The sequence below is a fragment of the Gorilla gorilla genome, chromosome 6, assembly GCF_029281585.2.
Source record: "Gorilla gorilla gorilla isolate KB3781 chromosome 6, NHGRI_mGorGor1-v2.1_pri, whole genome shotgun sequence".
Lineage (NCBI taxonomy): Eukaryota > Metazoa > Chordata > Mammalia > Primates > Hominidae > Gorilla > Gorilla gorilla.
This window is the reverse complement of record NC_073230.2, coordinates 84,313,634-84,337,834: the sequence shown is the minus strand read 5'-3', so window position 1 is coordinate 84,337,834 and position 24,201 is coordinate 84,313,634. Positions and strand designations below refer to the sequence as shown.

At 59.6% G+C, this 24,201-nt stretch overlaps 2 protein-coding genes across 21 annotated transcripts in view; both read left to right on the top strand.

Moving 5' to 3' along the window:
* DTX2 (deltex E3 ubiquitin ligase 2) overlaps positions 1-12,572 on the top strand; it is a 45,434-nt gene extending 32,862 nt beyond the window's left edge. For 11 of the 19 annotated variants that reach the window (XM_031006382.3, XM_031006384.3, XM_063708172.1 and 8 more), the window contains 6 exons: positions 3,112-3,252; positions 7,009-7,088; positions 8,863-9,021; positions 9,991-10,152; positions 10,923-11,012; positions 11,955-12,572. In XM_031006382.3, coding sequence (XP_030862242.2) covers positions 3,112-3,252; positions 7,009-7,088; positions 8,863-9,021; positions 9,991-10,152; positions 10,923-11,012; positions 11,955-12,182 — 860 coding nt within the window. In that variant the 3' untranslated portion in view covers positions 12,183-12,572. The remainder of the gene's footprint in view (positions 1-3,111; positions 3,253-7,008; positions 7,089-8,862; positions 9,022-9,990; positions 10,153-10,922; positions 11,013-11,954) is intronic. The other 8 variants (XM_031006387.3, XM_055392798.2, XM_063708177.1 and 5 more) reach the window with 1 other exon arrangement.
* A 2,021-nt stretch (positions 12,573-14,593) lies between these two features.
* On the top strand, positions 14,594-23,693 carry UPK3B (uroplakin 3B). Of its 2 annotated transcripts, XM_004045623.5 has the most exons (6): positions 14,594-17,881; positions 18,047-18,196; positions 18,801-19,026; positions 20,230-20,309; positions 21,093-21,222; positions 22,189-23,693. In XM_004045623.5, exons 1-6 carry the CDS (start codon positions 17,797-17,799, stop codon positions 22,346-22,348), a joined length of 831 nt encoding a protein of 276 aa, XP_004045671.4. In that variant the 5' UTR covers positions 14,594-17,796; the 3' UTR covers positions 22,349-23,693. The 2 variants fall into 2 exon arrangements, with proteins under 2 accessions (XP_004045671.4, XP_055248786.1); XM_055392811.2 differs by lacking the exons at positions 18,047-18,196; positions 22,189-23,693 and having other exon boundaries at positions 20,230-21,217.
* Positions 23,694-24,201: the final 508 nt, after the last annotated feature.

Here is a 24,201-nt window from a genome sequence, read left to right as displayed (position 1 = left end):
CAGGAGGGAGAGGAGCTGGAGTGGGGCAGGGGAGACAGAATGAGCAAGACACACTGGCCAGAAAGTCCCTGCCCACTGAAGTCACCGTGCGGCGCCGTAGGGAAATCACAGTGTACCGTGTGTGCATGTGCAGCCGTGGTAGCATTGGAGACAGGTTGTGGGTAAACAGACGGGGCCCCCACACGGTTCCTCATGGCCCAGCTCCTTCCAGCTCTGGGACTCTCACAAGCCTTCGTGGCCAGGCCTGACAGTGAGAGAACTCTGAGGCCATGACACAGATCTGAGTGCCCTGGGTGTGGAGTTAGCACCTGCCCCCTTCCTCTGCTCTTGAGGCTGAAGGTCCTGTCCAGGCTGTGTCCCAAATTGTCCATCCTGTTGTCTGTCCCCGTTGCTCTCAGAGCAATCCTGGAGCTAAAACAGGTATTTTAGCATCCATTTTACTTGTGGGGAAATAGATTCGGGAAGCTGGTTCAGGCCTAAGGAAATAGGAGAGCCTGGAGGCTGTGTAGACTCCTGCCTCCCCCAATTCAAGGCCCAGTGTTGGTACCTACTGGGGGAGCATTGTCTAGGGGAGCAGGGAATGGGAGGAGCCTGGCCAGCACCCCGGAGCCAGAGCTGGAGAGCAGTGTCCTGTCACCCTGGTGTGCTTGTGGGTTGAGGAATTATACCATGCCCGGCTGCGGAGACGAGCGTTTGTGCACAGGGTTTTTGCAGGGAGGTTTATAACCAGGAGGTCATGCTTTGGAAGGACTGAGTGCTGGAGGCACTGCTTCCAGGTGACAGTGCCTCCAGGAGACAGCTCCCCTGGCTGTGGCATAGCCCAGTCCCTCTATCGGGTGGGGGCAGGGACTGTGAGGCTGGGGCCAGGGTCTCCACCCCTCACCTGGTCACAGCAGCGGTCCATCCACAGCTCACACTGCTGCCTGGGGCAGGGATGGGTGTCAGCAGCCTGCCCAGGACTGCTCAGCTGGTGAGGGCTGGCACTGGGCTCGAACCCAGGCTGGGGAGGTCAGAGCGCACAGAGGAGAGGCTTGGATCTCAGCCCTGGCCCTGGGTGTCAGAAGGAGGGGTGTCTGCAAACTGGAAGTGAGAATCAGTGAGTGGGGGCTTCACTGTTCAGGGCTCTGACAGCGGGAATCCTCCCAGATGGGTGGAGAAAAAGGCTGCGGCCCTCCGAGTTATTCAGGTGATTTGGGGGCTGTCAGGAGTTTGGGGGGCTGTCCCTAGCCCTCCTCCTCTCCAGGCTTCTGGGTTGAAACTTGTATGTTTGTGACTTGAATTCAGGGGAGTGGGTCCTGCATTGAAAAGGACACATGTGTCACTCATGCGGCCTCCTGGGGGCTGGTGGTGGCCCAAGGATGTCTTCATTCCTCAGCAAACACAGAGGGCTGCAGGCTTCCCAGGGATCAGGCACTGCCCCAGCGGGGTGCTGGAGATGCAGCTACGGGTGGGACCTCGTGGAACTCGTGCTGAGGGAAGACAGTCCATAGAAACAGAGGGGAGTGCAAAGCAGGAGTCCAGCAGGGCGGGGCGGGAGGCTTGGAGGGACAGGCCCCGTCAGGCAGTGTTCAGGGAAGGCCTGCCCGCCGAGGCAGTGTTGCCGGAGAACCCTGGGTAGGGAGACGTGTCCTGGCCTTTGGTCCTCCCAGACGACGTGGGCAGCGCAGAGGCACCAGGTTCTCTTGAGGAAAACTGCACCTGTCCCTGTCCTCTCCCATCTCTCTGCCACCCGCGCCCGCTTGTCCTTCTCTCCACTCGACATTCAGTTCCCACAGGAACCGCATTTGAGCCCAGGAACAAGCTTGGGATGTTGGGGGCATTGAGCTCCCGGGCTCAAACCTCTGTCCTCTGATGCACGCTTTGGTGTCTCCTGCTGAGCGGCCACTGCAACTCACCCTGCCCACCTCGGCTCTGCTGCCCAGGCTGGTGGCTGGTCTCCGCTTCTGTCCCCACAGCCAGGCACATGTGCCGGGTTGAGAAGCTTTGTTCTTCTAGTGGGGGTGCAGTGGCTGGCCTGGCCGCCCTTCACCCCTGAGTCACACCATCTGTTCCTGGATGGGGAGTGGGGTCCAGGAGGACTGGGATCTCTACCAACTTCCCCGGCAGCCGGCTGTGCCCAGCTCCTGAGCCAGGTTCTGCAGACCCTGGAAGCCACCTTAAGGGATGGCTAAGAAGCTCTGGGCTTCCCCTTTCTCTGGAGAGGAGGTGCTTTTGACCTAACTGACCGATGACAGGGAGGACCGGGGAGCTGGCACTATGGAAAGTGGAGTAGGCCGAGGGTGTGGCAGGAACGGGTTCGTCCAGCAGGACACGCTGTGTCCCAGGAAGCGCTGGGTCATCAGGGAGCACGAAGGAAGCAGTGTCAGAGGAGAGTCCCCAGGGCAAGTGTGGGGTTCCCTGCAGGCATCCGGCAGTGGTGAGCTCTGGAAAGAGTGGCCGGTCTGTCCCAGCATAGCTGCTGGCCGCAGGCCCACCCTTGCCCGAGGGCGCCAGAGCCACAGCCTGGGGCTTTGCTGCAGCCCAGCCCTCACAGTATGGGGATGCTGCAGTGTGGGAGCAGGCCCAGGGGCCACGTTCCTGCCCGCCTACCCCAGCGCTGTCGCTGAAGGCCGTGGCACCCAGATCAGCCAGGAGGGGCATGGAGCACACACAGCGCCCAATGGAGGCTGGAGGCCTAGTAACTCCAAGCCAGGAGGGCCCAGGGCCTCCTGGGGAAGCTGAGCCCTTGGAGCCAGCCCCACCCAGGAGACCCCATGCCCTGGGCGGCTTCCTGGAGTGGCGTCCTCCGCCCTCTGCTCTCCTGAAGTCACGGACGGGTCCTGCCCTGGTGCCCACCTGTACACTGAGGGCACGGGCTTGTCTGTTGCTCCTATAGAAACCTGTGGGCTTTGGGGCCAGGGCTACCATGAGCCAGGCTGCCCCACCCTCTGATTCCTGGCCTGGGTAGTCCTGGAAGCCCCCAGAGGCCACATTCCCCAGGGAGACCTGTGCGTCCCCGTGGCCATTGATGGTGTCACATCCTTGGCCTGAGCAGGGTTTGTTGGCGTCACATGCCGAATGAGTCTTCTAATGTCTCTCCCTCTCTGCGTGTCTGCTCTCACACCCGTGCAGGCATGACGAGTGTTCTGATGTCAGCCATTGGACTCCCTGTGTGTCTTAGCCGCGCACCCCAGCCCACCAGCCCTCCCGCCTCCCGTCTGGCTTCCAAAAGTCACGGCTCAGTTAAGAGATTGAGGAAAATGTCCGTGAAAGGTAGTTCTTGTTCCCAAAAGCTCTCTGGCCTTTGCTAAGCCTCCTTCCAGCCTCGCTGCCTCTGACTCTTCTGCACAGACCCTCTTCCTTCTCTCTGCTCCCTGACTCCTGGGGGAAGGGGCTCAGTGGCCCTTCTCCCTGCCCCCGCTTGGCAGCAGAGGCGGCCCCTGGAAGCTGACTTTCCACCACAGCCCCAGAGTTCAGCTCCTCTCCTCCAGTCACAGCTGGCATGAGGGGGCTTGTTCTTGAGGACTTTGTGATTTTTGTAAGCAACAAGTTGTGGGTGAGAGGCGGCGCCCGGCTCAGGATGCGGGGACAACCGTCCCTTCCGCCAGGGCCAGCACGTGTCTCGGGAAAGGCCCCCAGACAGTGGCCCAGGTCTGCTGCCCTGACCCCCAGCCCTGTGTGGCTGCCACGTGGGCTGCTTGAGAGGGGTCCCTCGGTGACCCCTGCCCTGCTCGTTGCATGGCCACAGAAGATGGGGCTTTAGGACCACAGCAGGTCCAGGGAGTTACAGCAAGACCTGCTCGGAGCAGCCTGTGATGATCAAGTTCTGAACCTTTCCCAAGCGGGTGCTGGCCCTGCTTCCACCCCTGGGCTCTGGAAGTGTGGACTGTGGCCAGTCCAGACGCTCTTGAGTGGGCGTGGTGGCGGGCAGGGAGGGTGGCCGTGGCCCTGCTGGCCCTCAGTGTCTGTGTCATCTCAGCAGGTCCTCTCAGAGCCTCCGCTTAGCAGAGGGGCTTGGCGAGGTCTAGGAAATACTCGAAGCGCCTGGCATGCGGCAAGGGTGGCTTCCGATCGTGTCCGACCTCCAGCCCACAGGCGAGGAGGTGGGCTCAGGGAGGGGTGGGCCTCGAGCTCCTGCCCCCAGCCCAGGGCTCTGCACGCCCTGCCCTCCCCCTGCCCTGGGGGAGGAGCCAGACTCGTTGGCAGCCCGGGCTGGCAACCTTCTGTGGCACTCGGGTTTACCTGGGAAAGACACGCTCTTGGTGGGTCACCTGGCTGGCCCCTTCTGAGACACGTGGCTAATGGAAAGCTCCCTTCTGTTCTGAAAAGCTGCAAGGGCTGGGGTGGGATGCTGTGCCCGGCCTCACCAGGGCTGGGCAGAGGTGAGGCCCAGGCTCACCCGGAGATGGCTCTGGAGTTGGCAGGCTTTTCCAAAGGAAAAGGCCCCCCTCAGCCTGAGTAGGGCATTCCAGCCACGCGGAGGGTGACCCTGAGCTGGGGGCCATCGTTCTGGTCTGGCGTTCTTGCCACCGTGACAGGATTTGGGTTCGGGCAGTCTGTATGGGTGTGTGGAGGTGTGGGGTGTGTGAGGTGTGTGGAGGTGTGGGGTGTGTGAGGTGTGTGGAGGTGTGGGGTGTGTGAGGTGTGTGGAGGTGAGGGTGTGTGGGGTGTGTGGAGGTGTGGGGTGTATGGAGGTGGGTGTGTGGGGTGTATGGAGGTGTGAGGTGTGTGGAGGTGTGAGGTGTGTGGAGGTGTGAGGTGTGTGGAGGGGTGAGGTGTGTAGGGTGTGTAGAAGTGTGTGGGGTGTGTGAGGTGGGGGTGTGTGAGGTGTGGGGGTGTGTGGAGGTGTGGGGTATGTGGAGGTGTGGGATGTGTGGGGTGTGTGGAGGTGTGGGGTGTGTGGAGCTGTGTGGGGTGTATGGAGGTGTAGGGTGTGTGAAGGTGTGGGGTGTGTGAAGGTGGGTATGTGGAGGTGTGGGGTGTGTGGAGGTGTGGGGTGTGTGTGTTGTGTGGAGGTGTGGGGTGTGTGTGTTGTGTGGAGGTGTGGGGTGTGTGTGTTGTGTGGAGGTGTGGAGTGTGGGGTCTGTGAAGGTGTGAGGGGTGTGTGGAGGTGTGGGAGTTGTGTGGGGGTGTGTGTGGGGTGTGTGTGTGGAGGTTGGTGTGTGGAGGTGTGTGGTATGTGGAGGTGTGGGGTGTGTGGAGGTGTGAGGTGTGTGGAGGTGTGGGGTGTGGAGATGTGTGGGGTGTGGAGGTGTGAGGTGTGTGGAGGGGTGAGGTGTGTAGGCTGTGTAGAAGTGTGTGAGGTGTGTGGAGGTGTGTGGGGTGTGTGGAGGTGTGGGGTGTGTGGAGGTGTGGGGTGTGTGGAGGTGTGGGGTGTGTGGAGGTGTGGGGTGTGTGGAGGGGTGTGTGGTGTGTGGAGGTGTGGGGTGTGTGGAGGTGTGTGTGGTGTGTGGAGGTGTGTGTGGTGTGTGGAGGTGTGTGGGATGTGGAGGTGTGGGGTGTGTGGAGGTGTGTGATAGGAGTGGGGTGTGGAGGTGTGGGGTATGTGGAGATGGTGTGTGGAGGTGTGTGGTGTGTGCAGGTGTGGGGGTGTGGAGGTGTGGGGTGTGTGGAGGTGTGGAGTGTGGGGTGTGTGGAGTTGTGAGGGGTGTGGGTGGAGTTGGTGTGTGGTGTGGGATGTGTGGAGGTGGGTGTGTGGAGGTGTGTGGGATGTGGAGGCGTGGGGTGTGTGGAGGTGTGTGGGATGTGGAGGTGTGGGGTGTGTGGATGGGGGTTGGGGGGTGTGGTCTTGCCAGCAGTTTCCCTCCAGGTCACAGCAGCCATGCCATCACAGCAATTCCAGCTTGGTTACATATTCGTCTTTCCCGTTTGAGATCAGGGAACCGAGGCTCAGAGGTGGCATGATTCGTTCAGAGCAAGAGAACTAGAATTAAACAAACCGTGCCGACTCCAGCCTCCGCCCCACCACGCCACCTCCCTGCCAAACTGTCCCCTCCCTGGCCCTTTTTGGTGTAAAGGGAGTTCAGCAGGTGCAGTTGTGAGCCCTCAGGCTTAGAATTCTCTGCAGCCCCTGAAGGCCGTGAGCTTGGATTCAAACCAGAGCCCCTTCTGGTCCTGGAGTCTGGGACGACCGCAGCCCCACCATGACCTTGGGGTGGAGCCCCTGTCAGGAGCGCCTCCACGGGTGGCACTGGGCTCCCCGTCCCTCTTTCACCCCCGCACGGGCTTGGCTGCTGGCTTCTGTGGTTCTGCTACTCCCACTACCTAGAGAACCCCCCGGGCCGCGCCGATCCTCACCAGCTCGGGGAGCTTCTTGTCCGTAGGAGAGGCTTTACTGGATGTGGGGTTCGGTGTTTATGGAGATGCAGCCCTTCTCCCTCCAGCTTCGTGCACGTGTGCACAGACAGCGAGTGAGGCCGTCAGGGTGGGCTCCTGCCACGTCTTGGCCCCTCCCCAGAGTCGCTGGACTTAGGAGCTAGTCTGCACGTGACAGACCTTCCCAGTCAGTGGCAGGCGTTTCCCGGGACAGTGTCTGTGTGGCGGTCGGCGTGTGTGCAGCTGCCTGTACATGCTGGACCCCAGACTCCCTTGTCCCTGCGATGTTCATGCCAGGGTAATGCAAGTTGAATCAAATCGTGCTGCCACAACGCCCCCTGGAGTAGTTTGTGCCCGAAGCGGCTGACTCTTCCGCGCAGCCTCAGAAGCGCCGGGGTCGGTTTCCTCACTCAATGTGCGCGGGGATGCGGCTCCCAGGAGACCGTGCTGCTGTTTCTGCTCTTCTGCATCCTCCATGGCTCCTGGGGCTGAGCCGGGTCCCCGGACGGTGGGACTGGGGAAGGCTTTGTCCGACGGAGCTCGGGGCTCTGTGCCTGGCGCTGAGGTCTCCCGTCCCGCACACTGGCCTCCCTGTCTGGGCCCCTCTCGCATTTCCTCCTGGCAGCTTAGACCTCTCCGTTGCCTTCCTCGCCCTCTGGCCTCCTCTCCAGCCTGTGCTCCTCAGGACGCTGCTTATGTACTTCTCTCTTCTAGGAGCGACCCCGAAGCCAGAGCCAGAGCCAGAGCAGGTCATAAAAAACTACACGGAAGAGCTGAAAGTGCCCCCAGATGAGGTTTGTGTCTTGGGACCTTGGCTGCCTTTGTTTCTGTTTGGAAACAACTCCACATGGAAAGGACATCCGCCCCATCTTGCTTGAAGGGTGCTTCCCAGGTGCCTCTGGGTGCCAGGGCCTTGCTTCAGCCCCTTTGGTTTCATCTCCCAGCCTCCCGAGACCCACATCGTTATAGTCTGAGCTTTGCACTTAAGGAGCTGTGGTCCTGAGCAAAGCCCCTCCTCTCCCGGCCCTGGCCTCTCCATAGCCTGATGGCCATCCTGGGAGCAGGAATTCCAGAGACAAGGGATGGGCCAGCCTGCCCCACTCTCCACCTTGCGGATGCTGGTGTAGAAGTGAGGTGGCCTCGTCCAGGTGGCTGTCCTGCCCCCCGGCTATTGGGAGAGCTGGTCAAGGTTCTTATAATTTTTTCATTCTTAAAGACGGGTGCACACTGTCGCCCAGGCTCAGTGCAGTGGCGTGATCACAGCTCACTGCAGCCCTGTCCTCCTGACCTCCTGTAATGAACAGGACCAATCAGACTCCTGTTGCGCTTCCATAGAACCTGAACCTCTGCTGAGCCACGTTTTGGGGGCTGCAGCACCACTTTCCCCTGATTTTAGCTGGGAGCCCTGGAGATACTGTTGGGGGAGGGGGTGGGTGAACGGCCGGGAGTACCAGTACCCAGAGATCTTCAGATACTTGGGGGCGGGTGGAAGGCCAGGAGCCCCAGTACCCAGGGACTCTTCACTTGTCTCTTTCTCCAGTCTGTTGAGTCCATGAGAAAAATCTGGTAAGTAAAGGTTTGGAAAGGAGCCTGAACGTCCTCCTCATGTGTCCCACCCCTTCCACAAGCCCTTGCCACATTCCGGCCTGCCCAGCGCTCAGCTCTGTCTCGGCCCTGGTGTCCATCTGGTGTGACTGGGCCGTTTCACCCCAGGCTCCTCTCCAAGCTGCCGTCTGCACAGCCAGCACGCAGCTTGGATCATGGGAGCACTCCCTGCCTGGAACCCCCAGCAGCACCCCCAACTCACACACAGCCCCAAGCCCCTGAGTGTGGCAGCCAGACCCCCGAGGGTGCGCCTCTCCCTGATCCTGTCTCATCTCCTGCTCCCAGCCCACCCCCTGCCAGCTTTAGTGCCCATGCGCTGGTTCCTCTTTCAGAACGTCCTCCTCCCTCTTCCGGGTGCCCACTCTGTGCTTGTCCATCTGGCAATTCCTGTCTCCCTTGTAAGACCCCACTCCGAGGGCCTCCCCCAGGATCCTGCCCTGTCCGTCCTCCCCATTTGGTGGCTTCTGCTGTCATGTCGGGCCTGTGCTGCTGGTGAGTCCTTCAAGGGCACAGGTCCCGGTGACTCACCTGTGTCTCCAGCCTGTGGAATGGACTTTTTTTTTTTTTTTTCTGAGACGGAGTCTCGCTCTGTCGCCCAGGCTGGAGTGCAGTGGCACAATCTCAGCTCTGCAACCTCTGCCCCCTGAGTTCAAGCGATTCTCTTGCCTCAGCCTCCCGAGTAGCTGGGATTATAGGCACCTGCCAACACGCCCAGCTAATTTTTGTATTCTTAGTAGAGATGGGGTTTTCCCGTGTTGGCCAGGCTGGCCTCAAATTCCTGACCTCAAGTGATCGGCCTCCCAGAGTGCTGGGATTACAGGCCTGAGCCACTGCGCCTGGCCTCGGAATTGACTTTGACTGCACTTCCAGCATTTCAGCACATGAAAGCCTCTTTTTCCAAGACTGGCCCACGTCAGCCCAGCCCACTGTTGGGGAGCATGACCCGTGTTTGGTCTCCTCCAGGACTGCATCATCTGCATGGAGAAGCTGTCTGCAGCGTCTGGATACAGCGATGTGACTGACTGCAAGGCAATCGGGCCCCTGGCTGTGGGCCGCCTCACCAAGTGCAGCCACGCCTTCCACCTGCTGTGCCTCCTGGCCATGTACTGCAACGGCAATAAGGTGCCCCCACTGGCCCGGGGCGGAGGCGGGTGGCCCGCCCCCACAGTCCTGAGCTGTCCCCTGCAGGGGCGGGAGGGTTCCGGGGCTGGCTGTAGGAATGGGCCTCTGCAAAAGATGGTGCTGGGCGTGGGGCCAGCTTGAAGACCTTTCTAAAGGCCTGGCCGGCTCTCCTAGGCCTGCCCTACTCTTCTAGGTCTGCCCCACACTTTAGAAAGGAGGACCAGTGCGGCTGGTTCCCTCCACCCCTCCAGCCAGGCCTGAGAAGATTCTGGGTTTCTCTGAGCCTCAGGGCACCGCCTCCCCCTCGGCCACTTGTAAGCACCGCAGACACTGTCTCCCTTCTTCCTTACAGCATCCCTGTGCAGTCAGCACAGTGCTCATGAGGGAGAGGCTCAGAGCAGGGGCTGTGCCCACGGTCACCCCACTGGGAGGTGGGAGCCAGGCCTTGAGGCAGGGCTGATCCTGGGCCCCACGGTAGCCTACACATGAAGAGCCGCGCCCAGACCGACCCCCAGCTGCTCTCCCTGCATCGGCCTTCAGGCGGGATGGGCAGAGTTTAGAGGCTTAGAGAACCGAGTCATGTGGCGCATCGGAGCCTGGCTCGGCCTTCCCTAGTGTCTGCCGTCCTGGGCAGCCAGGGCCCAGCTCCGCAGATCAGACGCTGCAAGGCTGTCTATCCAACTGCAAATGCGATTCACCCGTGGAGATTTCTGCTCAGGATCCGAGTTTTCCCACTCGCCACCTGTCTCCTGATAGCATGTCCCTTAACGAAAATGGCATGAGTTGCTGGTGCAAAACAAAGCTTTCCAGGGAAGCTGTTGGAAGCCAGTTTCCGGGCAGGAGGCTGCCAGCAACTCCCTGGGATGGTGGCCAGCCCATTCCCGGGGCCCTTTACCGTCTGACGGTGGAGGTGACGGTCTTGGGTGTTCTCAGACTGCCAGCTCAGTGGGTTGCGTCTGCCTCTCTCAGGATGGAAGTCTGCAGTGTCCCTCCTGCAAAACCATCTATGGAGAGAAGACGGGGACCCAGCCCCAGGGAAAGATGGAGGTATTACGGTTCCAGATGTCGCTCCCCGGCCACGAGGACTGCGGGACCATCCTCATAGTTTACAGCATTCCCCATGGCATCCAGGTGAGGAGCCTTCTTGAGTCCCCCACTTCTGGCCACTCCTCTTCCCACCCCGCCCACGTCCCAGCAGTCTGCCCCTGGATCAAGGCTGAGGATGCCCATGTGGCCAAGCTCAGGCCCCCAGGTCCCCTAAGGCCAGGGCCATGGAGGGCCGGGAATGGGGAGGCAGTGCCGGGGCTTAGGGTAAGCTCTTAGGGCTGTGGCAGCAAAAGGCTGGCCCTCCACTCTTTCCCGAACCAAGGAAGCCTTCCTAGAGGAGGAGCCATCTTAGCTGGACTTGTTCTGGGCAGAAGGGCAGGCAGTTCAGTGGGAGGAACCCTGCGGAGGGGCTGGAGAAGCGGGGCCACAGCAGGGTGTGCGTCGAGGAACCTTGGGTTGGGAGTGGCAGGGCCAGGCGTGTGGGTGTCAGGAGCCCAGGCACAAGGCCCCAGAGTCCCAGAGGAGACTCAGACGGGCCCTAGCCCTTTCGGTCTCCTGTCTTGAGCCAAGGTGGATCGTAGGGCCTGGGGCAGGGTGGGAAGATAACAGGGGGCAGCAGGCAGCGGGCACTGGCTGCCAGCCAAGGTCCACCTGTGGTGGATGGAGGCATCTTTTTGTCTTGTTGAACCATGAGCCTTTCCCCTGGTTTCCCTCCACTTCTCCACAGCTCAGAGGGAAATTCAGGAACATTTGGGGTTGGCATCTCGGAGCGGGGGAGGAGCTGGAGCTGTGCAGGGGCCTGTCCCTGTGCGGGCTCTCGGAGCACCCTATCCTGGTGTCTGTTCCTCCCGCAGGGCCCTGAGCACCCCAATCCCGGAAAGCCGTTCACTGCCAGAGGGTTTCCCCGCCAGTGCTACCTTCCAGACAACGCCCAGGGCCGCAAGGTGAGTGCCACCATGCGCCCCGGGGGTGGACGGGGCCCTGACCAGGCGGCAGGAGGCCAGGCGCCACACTGGACTCTGCTTCTGCAGCGGAGGACAGAGGCTGAGGCTGGGCCGAGTGTCTGCTGCTCTTTTCTGGGGACCTGCTGTAGGTACAGGGAGGGCAGCCTGGACCTCACATAGCCTCGAGGGAGGAGGAGAGGCCATCACCTTCCAGCACCCTGCCGGGTGGGGTCAGGAGCTCCTGAGAGTCAGAGTGTGACAGGCAGGGACCGGGGGCTGTGTTAGACCAGGTGACCACGGAAGGCTGGAGCAGTGGTGTCTGCACTGAGACATGAATAGGGACTTTGTGGCTGCAGAGAAGGTTGGGGACGAGCCTTCCAGGAAGGCAGGATAGCTGGCGAGGAGGGTGGGAGCCCGTGGTGTGGGTGTGAAGACAGGGCTGCCCCCCAGGCCAGCACCAGGGGTAGAGCTGGTTCTGAGTGCCCAGCGAAGCCACGGAGGTGGAGCTGCTGATGGAGCTTTGGAAAAGCTCTGGCCGTGTGAGAATGGGCTTGAGGTGGCGGAGCTGGAGGCGGGGAGAGGGCAGGGAGAGGGCAGGGAGGCCTGGATTCCACCAGGGAGGGTGGGTGGGCGGGCGCTCGTCCAGCACTGGCTGTGGAAGCAGGGAGGACTCGAGCATGGTGCCTGGGCATCAGGACCAAACGGATGGCAGTGCCAGGCACCGAGGCGGGGTGGGCTGGAGCCCAGGTTCACGTGGGATCCTAATGTACTGTCCAGTGGGCAGTTTTGGGGTCCCTGCAGATGGGGTGAGTGCCAGGGAGTGGATGAGTCACCTGGGAGGGGTTGGGATGGGAAGAACATGGTGCCAACCCGTGCCTGCTCACTGAGCCCCTCTCACTCTCCGTCCCCTCCTTCCTCTTCCCCCTCCTCCTCCCCGGGCAGGTCCTAGAGCTCCTGAAGGTAGCCTGGAAGAGGCGGCTCATCTTCACAGTGGGCACGTCCAGCACCACAGGTGAGACGGACACCGTGGTGTGGAACGAGATCCACCACAAGACAGAGATGGACCGCAACGTTACGGGCCACGGCTATCCCGACCCCAACTACCTGCAGAACGTGCTGGCTGAGCTGGCTGCCCAGGGGGTGACCGAGGACTGCCTGGAGCAGCAGTGACCTCGCACCCCAGCACGCCCGCCTCTGGTGGCCACCCCGCTGCCCCGTGGCTGGCTGGGTGGCCAGGCAGGAAGTGCCCAGCCCGAGAGGCTGGGAGGTTTGTTGAGGGTATGGGGTGTGCCCCACCTGAAGCCAGGGCTCCCCCTGCCTGCCTCTCTCTCCTCCTCCCCTCTGGGAATTGGGCAGCCCTGGGCAGTTGTACTCATGGGGGCTTAAGATGCAGCTACCTCAGTGCGCAGGGCCCGTCCTCTGGGGGCTGCTTCGGGCCTGCGGTGCTCGGGGCCTGGCATGGGGCGAGTAGAGACTTCCCCAGCCTGGACGGGCGTGGGTTCTGGGTCAGCTTCTTTTACCTCAATTTTGTTTGCAATAAATGCTCTATAGCCAAAGCCAGCAGGTCCTGAGTGTGTGCATGCATGTGTGTGTGCCCCCCCCACTTCCTGCATCAGAGCAAGAGGGGGTCCCATGGGCTCATCGGCTCCCATTTGATAACTGAAGAACAGGCCACAGCGAGGCATGGAGGAGCCCACGGTACTGGGCTGTGCGGCCTCCACATGCCCTACACTGATCTCCCTGCCGTGCCAGGGGCTGTCACCCCAGAGCACCAGCTGTCACCTTTGTGGCCCTGGGGTTGTGGTTCACAAAATGCCATTCACTTAGGATTGGAGCTGCTGTCTCTGTTTTACTGATGTGGAAACAGGTTCAAAGGTGCAATGACTTGAACCAGGCATGGTGATGCATGCCTGTTATCCCAGCTGCTCAGAAGGTCGAGACAGGAGGCTCACTTTAGTCCAGACATTTGAGACCAGCCTGAGCAAAATTGCAAGACCTCATCTCTAAAAAAAAAATTAGGCCAGGTGCAGTGGCTCACGCCTCTAATCCTAGCACTTTTGGGAGGCTGAGACAGGTGGATCACCTGAGGTCAGGAATTTGAGACCAGCTTGGCCAACATGGCAAAACATCGTCTCTACTGAAAATACGAAAATTAGCCAGGCGTGGTGGCATGCGGCTGTAATCCCAGCTACTCAGAAGGCTGAGGCAGGAGAATCGTTCGAACCTGGGAGGTGGAGGTTGCAGTGAGCCAAGATCATGCCGCTGCACTCCAGCCTGAGCCACAGAGCGAGATTCCGTCTCAAAAAAATAAATAAATAAATAAGCCAGGCATGGTGGCACCTGTCTGTAGTCCCAGCGGTCGGGAGGCTGAGGCGGGAGGATCGCTTGAGCCCAGGAGCTCAAGGCTGCAGTGAGCTATGATTGCACCACTGCACTCCAGCCTGGGCAACAGAGCAAGATCCCATCTGTAAAATCAATAAAAAGAGACAGATTGAATGCTTGGCTAGGTAGGTGGAATCCAGGCCAGGGTTGATCTGACACCATTCTCAAAGTTCTAATTCTTCCTCCTCTTGGAAGGAGGATCAGATATCCCCAGTCAAGATCTTGCTGCTTGTCCGGGAGGAGTAGTTTGGGCCTGGGACCAGAGGGGGACGGTAGGGCCACCTCATTCATGGCTGTGGAAAGTAGAGGCACTTTGGCCTTGGTGAGCCCCTTTCTCTGTTAAACCTATTTTACAACATGTTGGTATAAAGATGAATATATTAATGTATACTAGAGGATTTTCTCTCACCTAAAGGTTCATTTTTTTCCCTTCTGATTTTAAAAGAAATTAAAAATGTATGTCAGCTCTTACAGTGTGGGCCCAGGACACTGTGCCTAATGATAAGTTGGTCCAGGGTAAAAAGGGTAGTGAGGTCTCTCTAGAAGACCCCCGTGTTGGCCGGGTGCAGTGGCTCAGGCCTGTCATCCCAGCACTTTGGGAGGCTGAGGCGTGAGGATCACAAGGTCAGGAGATCGAGACCATCCTGGCTAACACTGTGAAACCCCGTTTCTACTAAAAATACAAAAAATTAGCTGGGCGTGGTGGCGGGCGCTTGTAGTCCCAGCTACTCAGGAGGCTGAGGCAGGAGAATGGTGTGAACCCGGGAGGTGGAGCTTGCAGTGAGCCGAGATGGCGCCACTGCACTCCAGCCTGGGTGATAGGGCGAGACTCCGTCTCAAAAAAAAAAAAAAAAAAAAAGACCCCAGCGTAGCTGGACCCCAAACCTGTTTGGTTCCACATTTGATTTGTTTTTGTTTGTTTTTGAGACGGAGCCTCGCTCTGTCGTCCAAGCTGGAGTGCAGTGGTGCGATCACGGCTCACTGCAACCTCCACCTCGCGGGTTCAAGTGATTCTCCTGCCTCAGCCTCCCGAGTAGCTGGGACTACAGACACCCACCACCACGTCCAGTTAATTTTTGTACTTTTAGTAGAGACAGAGTTTCACCATGTTGGCCAGGCTGGTCTTGAACTCCTAACCTCAGGTGATCCTCCTACCTCGGCCTCCCAAAGTGCTGGGATTACAGGCGTGAGCCACTGTGCCCGGCCTGGTTCCACATTTGAGACTGTGTACTCACACTGCCTGTGAGTGCAGGAGTTGGGGTGGGCGCCTGAGCCTTGGGTGCTTCTCCTTGAAAGGATTCTGAGGATGAGGATAGGAGAAAATATTTTCAAATTGCATACCTGATAAGGATCTAGTATCCAGAATATATATATAAAGAACCCATAGAACTCTGCAATAGGCCGGGTGGAGTCTCAAAAAAGATATATAAAAACAAAACCATGAGATGCCACACTACACCCATTACGATGGCTATACTAAAACAAAAAGCAGTGTTGGAGAGGATGTCGAGAAATGGGACCCTCATCCACTGCTACTGGGAATGTAAAATGCAGCCACTTTGGCAAACAGAACCTCAAAAAGCAGCATTAGCATATGACCACAGTTCCACTCCTAGGTACATTCTCAAGAGAATTGAAAATGTGCCCACAGAAGCCTGCGCACAGATGCTCATGGCAGCATTATTTACAGTAGCCCCACAGTGGAAAAAAACAAATTCTGCATCCACCGATGAATGAAAGTGTGATACGTTCACAGGATGGAATATTACTCAACTGTGAAAAGGAATGAAGCAATCACAGTCGAGGAGGAACCTTGAAAAAGTAACAAAAGCCAGACACAAAAGGTCACATGTTGTGTGACTGCATCCTATGAAATGTCCATTACGGGCAAAACCATGGAAACAAGAAGTAGCTTAGTCGTTACTGGGGACAGGGGAGAATGGAGAGTTACCGTTTAATGGGTGTAGTGTTTCGTTTTGGGGAAGTAAGAAGGTTCTGGAATTGGTGATGGTTGCACAACCTTGTTGATATACTAAAAGCTGTTGGGCGCTGTGGCTCATGCCTGTAATCTGGGCACTTTGGGAGGCTGAGGCAGGAGGATCCCTTGAGCCAGGAGTTCAAGACCAGGCTGGGCAACACAGTGAGACCCTGTCTCTACAAGAAATATATTTTTATTATATTTTTTTGAGACAGAGTCTCACTCTGTCATCCACGCTGTAGTGCGGTGGTGCGATCTCAGCTCACTGCAACCTCCGCCTGCCGGGTTCAAGTCATTCTCCTGCCTCAGCCTCCTGAGTACTTGGGATTACAAGCACGTTCCACCACACCCGGCTAATTTTTGTAATTTTAGTCGAGACGGGGTTTCACCATGTTTGCCAGGCTGGTCTCGAACTCATGACCTCAAGTGACCTGCCCACCTCGGCCTCCCAAAGTGCTGGGATTACCGCCGTAAGTCACTACACCCAGCCTCAAAAACTATATTTTTAAAAATTAGCAGCTGGGCGCAGTGGCTCATGCCTGTAATCCCAGCACTTTGGGAGGCCGAGGCAGGTAGATCGCGAGGTCAGGCGTTCGAGACCAGCCTGGCCAAGTTGGTGAAACCTCATCTCTACTAAAAATACAAAAATTAGCTGGGCATGGTGGTGGGTGCCTGTAGTCCCAGCTACTAGGGAGGCTGAGGCAGAAGAATTGCTTGAACCCAGGAGGTGGAGGTTGCAGTGAGCAGAGATCACGCCATTGCACTCCAGCCTGGGCAACAGGGTGAGACTCCATGTCTCAAAAAAAAAAAAAAAAAAAAAATAGCCAGGCACGGTGGCTCACGCCTGTAACCCCAATACTTTAGGAGGCCAAGGCAGGAGATTTGCTTGATCCTCCCAGGAGTTAGAGATCAGCCTGGGCAACATAGCAAGATCCTGTTTCTATAAAAAATACATTTTTAAAAATTGGCCAGCCAGGCGCAGTGGCTCACACCTGCAATCCCAGCGCTTTGGGAGGCTGAGGTGGGTGGATCACCTGAGGTCAGGAGTTCGAGACCAGCCTCACCAACGTGGAGAAACCCTGTCTCTACTAAAAATACAAAATTAGGTGTGGTGGCACATGCCTGTAATCCCAGCTACTCAGGAGGCTGAGGCAGGAGAATCTCTTGAACCCAGGAGGTGGAGGTTGCGGTGAGCCAAGATCGAGCCATTGTACTCCAGCCTGGGCAACAAGAGTGAAAACTCCGTTTCAAAAAAAACAAAACAAAAAAATCGGCAGGGGTGCCAGGCACAGTGGCACACGCCTGTAATCCCAGCACTTTGGGAGGCCAAGGCGGGTGGATCACTTGAGATCAGGAATTTGAGACCAGCCAAGCCAACATGGTGAAACCCCGTCCCTACTAAAAATACAAAAATTAGCTGGGCGTGGGGCACGTGCCTGTAATCCCAGCTACTTGGGAGGCTGAGGCAGGAGAATCGCTTGAACCCAGGAGGCGGAGATTGCAGTGAGCCCAGATCACGCCACTGCACTCCAGCCTGGACAACAAAGGAGACTCCATCTTAAAAAAAAATTAATTAAATAAATTTTAAAAATTAGCCGGAGCATGGTGTTGTGTGCCTGTGGTTCCAGCTACTGGGAAGGCTGAGGTGGGAGGATTAACTGAACCTGGGAGTTTGAGGCTCCAGTTAGCTGTGAACTGACCTCCCTGGGTGACATATATATATTTAAGCCACTGAGCTGTGAAGGTTGTGAAGGTATGTGAGTTATGTCTTGAAAAATACACACATAGTGAGCGCCAAATCCCGGGAGTAGTGTTTAAGTGGCGGGCTTGTCAGCTGTCAAGGGCTCTGCAGCCCTTTCTCTGAATCCAAGTTCTTCTTCCTGTGGACAGGGAACCGAGGCTGCGAACTGGGAGGATGTGGCCTCGTGGGGGGCAGGGCCAGCGTGCTGTGATGGGGATGGGGCTGGGCAGGTTGGGGCTGCCTGCTACTCCCCACTCCTGACTCTGGGTGGGGACAGAAGGCAGAGGGAGGCTCCTGGCACCTGGGGCACAGGAATCTCAGGCATGTGGTCCTGAGCCTGTTTCCAAAAGCCAGACCCTCCTCCCCAGGGCGGAGAGACTGGGAGGGGCCCCAATCCAGGCTCCGGGATGGCCTGGCTGGCATCTGGGGTTCCAGTGACCCCTCTCCCTTGGCCCTGGCAGTGGGGCTGGATACTGGCCTGCCTCCCACCAGAGTCCCCCCAGCTCCTCCCTGCTGTGGGCTGGCCTGGGAGGAAGGGGGTGGGGTGCACTTACATTTGCAGGTCTTTCCAGCCCCTGGGGCAGCCTGATTAACCAGCTTCTCCAGGGCCAAGCTGTTGGGGGTGGGGTGCAGACCGAAGCAGCCAGACCAGCCCCTGAGCCTCCCGGGTGCTGGCGGCTGTCATGGGGCTACCCTGGGGGAAGCCTCAACTAGGGCTGCAGATGCTCCTCCTGGCGTTGAACTGTCTCCGGCCCAGCCTGAGCCTGGGTGAGTGGGGGTCCCGGATGGACGCGTCCAGCCAGACCCAAGGGGCTGGGGGCCCTGCTGGAGTGATTGGACCCTGGGCGCCCGCCCGCCTCCGATTGGGAGAGGCAGCCCCAGGGACCCCCACGCCCGTCTCCGTGGCTCACCTTTTGTCCCCCGTGGCCACAGAGCTGGTGCCCTACACACCACAGATAACAGCTTGGGACCTGGAAGGGAAGGTCACAGCCACCACCTTCTCCCTGGAGCAGCCACGCTGTGTCTTCAATGGGCTTGCCAGCGCCAGCGATACCGTCTGGCTCGTGGTGGCCTTCAGCAATGGTGCGGGGACTGCTGTGGGGCCTGGGTGAGGGTGACGGCTGAGGAGAGTGGTGGGCCCTAGGAGCCCCTCACCAGCAAGCGCCTTCAATGATTGAGCCCCTGTGGGGGCCTTTGGGAGAGTAGGTGTGGATGAATTGGGCTTTATCTAAAGGGGTAATATGTGTATTGAAAAATACACACGTAGTGAACACCAAATCCCGGGAGTAGTGCAAGTGGTGGGTTTGTCAGCTATCAAGGGCTCTGCAACCCTTTCTCTGAATCCAAGTAGTTCTTCCTTTGGACAGGGAACCGAGGCTGCGACCTGGGAGGATGTGGCCTCCTGTGGGGCAGGGCCAGTGCACTGCGATGGGGCTGGGGCTGGGGCTGGGCAGGTTGGGACTGCCCGCTGCTCCCCACTCCTGGCTCTGGGTGGGGACAAAAGGCCAGAGGGAAGCTCCCCTTCAGGGGTAACAAAGTCGACTGGGTCTGGACTATCTCTGGGGGCCCTGAGGGAGGGGGTGGCATGGGGGGTCAGGGCTGGAGACTGGGCGAACGCAGAACCCCCACTCATAAGGACAAAGCTGCTTTCTCCCCTCCCACCTCCATCTGTTCTCTCATCCTGCAGCCTCCAGGGGCTTCCAGAACCCGGAGACACTGGCTGACATTCCGGCCTCCCCACAGCTGCTGACCGATGGCCACTACATGACGCTGCCCCTGTCTCTGGACCAGCTGCCCTGTGATGACCCCATGGCGGGCAGCGGAGGCGTCCCCGTGCTGCGGGTGGGCCATGACCACGGCTGCCACCAGCAGCCCTTCTGCAACGCGCCCCTCCCTGGCCCTGGACCCTATCGGTGGGTGGTCCCCACCGGAGCCCTGGGACTGGGGCTGTGCTTGGGGCGGAGGCATTGCTGGGACCAGGGATGCTCTCTCTAGCATCTTTCCAGGGAGGGGTCCCCCGGCCCCGGTCCTCCCCTTTGCAAGCCCAGGCTCCTTCCACTGTAGAGTCAGCAACAGTGCTCACCCCCGCTGGGGCCGGGCAAGGCCCAGGAGGAGCGGGTGGGCACCTTGGGGAGGCGGGATCTTAGTCAAGGTGGGAGGGGGCAGCTTCCCCAAAGTCTAGGCCCCTGTCCCCCACCACGGGCAGATCTGGCAGGAAACTCGGGGGCCGAGTTCAGACCCAGTCTCGTTGGTATTAGGCAGGGAGCAGGAGAGGTGGCTCCCACCCGCTCTTACAGATGAGGAAACTGAGGCACAGGAGGTCAAGTGGCCTGCCAACATCGGGGTGGAGCCGGGATGGGGAAGCAGGCAGTGTGTCCAGGTCAGGACTGTCCAGACACAGGAGGAGGCGGGGTGACCTCAGGAAGACCAGGCCCAGGGAAAGCCGGGAAGGCAGGGCGTGGTGAGGCTGGAACAGCACCCCGCTCCACCCAGCCCCCTTCTGCCCTCTCACCCACTCTCCAGGTCCACCCTCTGCCCTCCCCGCTGCCTCACCCTGGCTCAGCCTTCCAGCTCCATGCCCCGCCCCATCCCCCGCAGCCACTCTTTTCAATGCCAACCTGCCAGGTCCTTCCCCGCTTCCCAGGCCTTCCAGAGCTCCCAGCCCTGCAAAGACACAAACTGAGCCCCTCTGCGGGGCTCCTGGTGCCCTGGGTCCTCAGGCTGCTGGTGATTGAGCCCCCTGCCCCCCGGCTACTGCTGCACCTCCGGGAGGCCTGTGACCCCTGCCCCATGTGCCCTGCTAAGCCACCTTCACCTGCTCTTTTGGCTTGTGACATTTAGGAACCAGGGCCCCTAAACCAGCATCCCCGGCCCAGGTCTGGTGTCTGGAGAGCAATTGCTCAGGGGGATGAGGGGTGGTGGCACAGGCCAGGTGGCTGGAGACATCTCAGGGGATTCTCAGAGCAGGGCCAGGCCATGGGCTGCTGCTCTTGACGGGCAATCCCACTCCACATCCATGGGAGGGCCCCAGAGGAGCTGCCTGGGGCTTGGCCCTGCCCAGGGTGGTCCTGGCCTCTGAAGCTCTCCCCTCCTCCCCCACCATCTCCCATCCCCAGGGTGAAGTTCCTCCTGATGGACACCAGGGGCTCACCCAGGGCTGAGACCAAGTGGTCAGACCCCATCACTCTCCACCAAGGTAGCGCTGGGCAGGAGGGGCGCTGCCCCCAGTGGACTCACGATCTCTCTGGGCCACCTCTGCTGAGCTGGCCACACCCCTGCTCCCACAGGGCTGGGGGCCTGGAGGCCATGTCCAAGTCGGGCCCAGCCCCCAACAGAACCTCATGCTGGGGGAGTGGGGCACCCAGCCAGCCCCCTCGGCAGGGGTACCATGTCGGCCCATCCACAAGCGTTTGCCACATTGTGGGCACAGACAGCCTCCCCCCTCCTGTAGGGAGTCAGCCTGTGTCAGCCCCTGCTGGGAGGGAGGAAGAGGGTGTGGAGGAGGTCAGGGTCAGGGTCGGGGCTGGCTGGGGAGGCAGCCAGCTTGAGTTCTGAGCAGACCCCAAGGGGCAAGCGTGAATGTACCAGGCCCAGAAGTTTCGAGTGCCACGGCCCAGGTGTAGGGGGTGGGGGTCTCCTGGGAGACGGCTTCAGAGGTCAGGGGGTGTGGGGTGGAAGTCTTGTCATCTGAAGGCCTTGACTGCTAGGCTCCAGGGAGCAGGGCAGTGGATGAGCACGTGGGAGGGAGCAGCCTAGAAGGTAGGAGCAGGGCGGAGGCTGTGGTCCAGGCTGGCAGAGAACAGATGCTGTGCCGTCCCGAGGAAGAGGGACGGGGGGCGGGATCAGGGGGGTGCCTGGGGATATGAGACAGCCAGGCCTTGAAGCTAGGCCAGCGTGGGTGGGGAGGGAGCGAGGGAGGAGATGAGAGCCAGCCCTGGGGTCGAGGGGCAGCCCCTCTGAGCAGCTGGTGTGTGTGCAGGGAAGACCCCCGGATCCATCGACACCTGGCCAGGGCGGCGAAGTGGCAGCATGATCGTCATTACCTCTGTTCTCTCTTCTCTGGCCGGCCTCCTACTCTTGGCCTTCTTGGCAGCCTCTACCATGCGCTTGTGAGTGGGGACACCCCCTCGGGCCCCTCTCCCACCCAGAACCCCTCTGTTGAATTGGTCCCAGTGTCTGGAAGCCCTCCAGGCATGCCATGGGGTTTATTTTATTTTTGATAGAGACAGGGACTTGCTATGTTGCCCAGGCTGGTCTGGAACTGCTGGGCTCAAGCAATCCTCCCGTCTCGGCCTCCCAAAGTATTAGGATTACAGGCGTGAGCCACCTTGCCGAGCCCCATGGTTTCGAGCTGGGCAGCGCCCCTCCCAGGGCCTGTGCAGGGAACTCCCACCCTGAGTATCTCGCACCTCAGGGGTCAGTGATGGGGCCAGCAGCCCCTCTGAGGACAGGTTCGGGAGGTCCCGCCTCACTCGGGCCCTGTCTTTTCAGTGTGTCCTCAGCCAAGGCCCTTCTCCTCCCAGGCCTCACCTGCTGTCTGTGGATCCTCTGGTGGTTTAGTAAGCTGACGCCAGGGTAGTCAGGGTGGCCACCTGGAGAGGTGGTCCTCCAATTGGTTCTAGAAGGGAGGAAGGAAGGATCAGAGACTGCAGGTGAGGCCGGGTGCAGTGGCACATGCCTGTAATCCTAGCACTTTGGGAGGCCGAGGTGGGAGGATCACTGGAGGCCAAAAGTTCAAGACCAGCCTGAGCAACATGGTGAAACCCCATCTCCACTAAAAATGCAAAAATTGTCCGGGTGTGGTGTCAGGCACCTGTAATCCCAGCTACTCGGGAGGCTGAGGCAGGAGAATCGTTTGAACCCGGGTGGCGGAGGTTGCAGTGAGCTTAGATCACACCACCACACTCCAGCCTGGGTGACAGAGCCAGACTCCATCTCAAAAAAAAAAAAAGAAAGAAAAGAGAGAGAGAGAGACTGCACATGAGGGAGCTGGGAGGGAGGAGAGCAGACCTTGACCCAGCACGTGCCCCATGTGGCAGGGACATATGTCTCTTCCTTCTCCTCTCCCCGCCCAGCTCTAGCCTGTGGTGGCCGGAGGAGGCCCCGGAGCAGCTGCGGATCGGCTCCTTCATGGGCAAGCGCTACATGACCCACCACATCCCACCCAGCGAGGCCGCCACACTGCCGGTGGGCTGCGAGCCTGGCCTGGAACCCCTCCCCAGCCTCAGCCCCTAGCCTGGCCTCTTTGCATGGGACTGGGGGAGATGGGGCGCCGGGAGCGAGTGCATGGTGCTTTGTCCCAGCTCCTGCACCCACAGGCCCCCTCAGGGCTCCTTGCCTTTCCCCCCCACCAGCACACCCTGTACCCTGCTTGGAATCCCAGCACCAGCACCCCCTGCCTCTCCTCTGCCTTTCTGGTTTCTCTCCCTCTCCAAGCATCTGTAAGTTGCACTCAGGAGGGTTTAGGGGAGGGCCATGGGCAGGCTGGATACCCAGTCCCCACCTCCATCCCCACCTCTGTCTCACCTGACCTCCTGCGAGGGAGGCTGGAGACTGTGTGGACAGGCCGCCCTGACCGCAAGCTTCCAGACCCTGGGAGGAGGCCTGCAGAGGACTGTGCTTTGCCTGATGCAGGGAGCTGGGCCCATCCTGGGGCCTATGAGACCTGAGCCACCCTCCGTCCCCCATCCCACACATCAGTGGCTGGGCGGGGTGAGGATTCAGAGGCGTCTCTACTGCCCCTGGGCACAGCACCTTTCTGAGAGTGGGACTCTCCATGGTCATCTGACTACCAATTCTGGCCACCACCTCCAACCCTCTTGCGCATATGGATGGCTCTAGCCCTTATCCACCTCCTCAAGCATTTATTAAGCATCTGCTGTATGCCACATACAGTGTTAGACTTGGGGCTTCAGGCATAGCCGGTCCTGACCTTGGGGAGCTGCCTTCTCTAGACCTGAGACGACCACGTGTCCAGATGTGACCTGTTGCTGTCGGGGGTCTGTCAGGCCCTTAGACCGTCACCCCAGTAGGCTCTCCAGGACCGAGGAGCCTCCATCACCTGGAAGGACCCTCTGTGCAAAACCTCAAGCGTCTATCTGTGCACAAGGCCGGTGGTTCCCGTCGTCCCGTCGTCGCAACTCGGGGTCGCCGGTGAGCCGCAGCCAGGCCGCCTCACGGCCAGTGCGCATGCGCGCTCCTATTCGCTGCCCCTTCTGCCTCGGAGGCGGTAGCAGATGCCACGTTGGCGGGGTCGGTGAAGGTCAGGACTCTAGGCCTCCTTCCGCCAAGCCAGAGGGATGAGCAATCACGCCTGAGAGCTCACTGCGTGCCATGCAGTCCGCACAGCCGCAGCGATTTTCTAGATGGAGAAACTGAGGCTCAGTGACTTGCCCGCTGCACTCTGTCCACGGCCGCTGCACACGCCCACTTGGGCTGCGCTCCCGGACCTTCTAATGTGACCATGGCTCCCGGCATGCAGGCCCTGCCAGCGGAGGGAGCCCGGTGGTGACCCTTGGTCTGCAGCCCTCTTTGGAGGTGAATAAATGCGATCTGGAGCCCACCCTGGCCTGAATGGTGCCCCTGCTGGGACAGGAAATTTATACCGGGAGCCCAGGGCCCTGCTCAGCTTCTGCCCCATGGGGTTACCCCGAGCCTGTCCCTTGATTGCTGTCCCGGCTTGTACTTTGAGGTGCCCCCATCTCCTAGGAAAATCCACACATGCGTTTCAGGGCCAGGTATGTGGTTTAGGTAGTGCTCCCTCCCAAGCAAGACCTTGAGCCCCTCATCTCTGGAGGCTTCTCCTCCATGCTGCCTGCACCCCCACCAGCCACCAGAACCCCTTCAGGTATAGACAGAAACAGATTCAGTCAAATTCCTTGGTGTCCCAGGTGACGTCTGGCCAGGGGAGCCAGCCCCTTTAAGTTACACTATTGCATGGCTCACACCCGGAATCCTAGCACTTTGAGAGGCTCAGGCAGAAGGATTACTTGACCCCAGGAGTTCCAGACCAGCTGGGGCAAAACATAGTGAGACTCTATCTCTACTAAAAATGAAAAAAAAGATTAGCCAGGGGTGGTGGTGTGCAC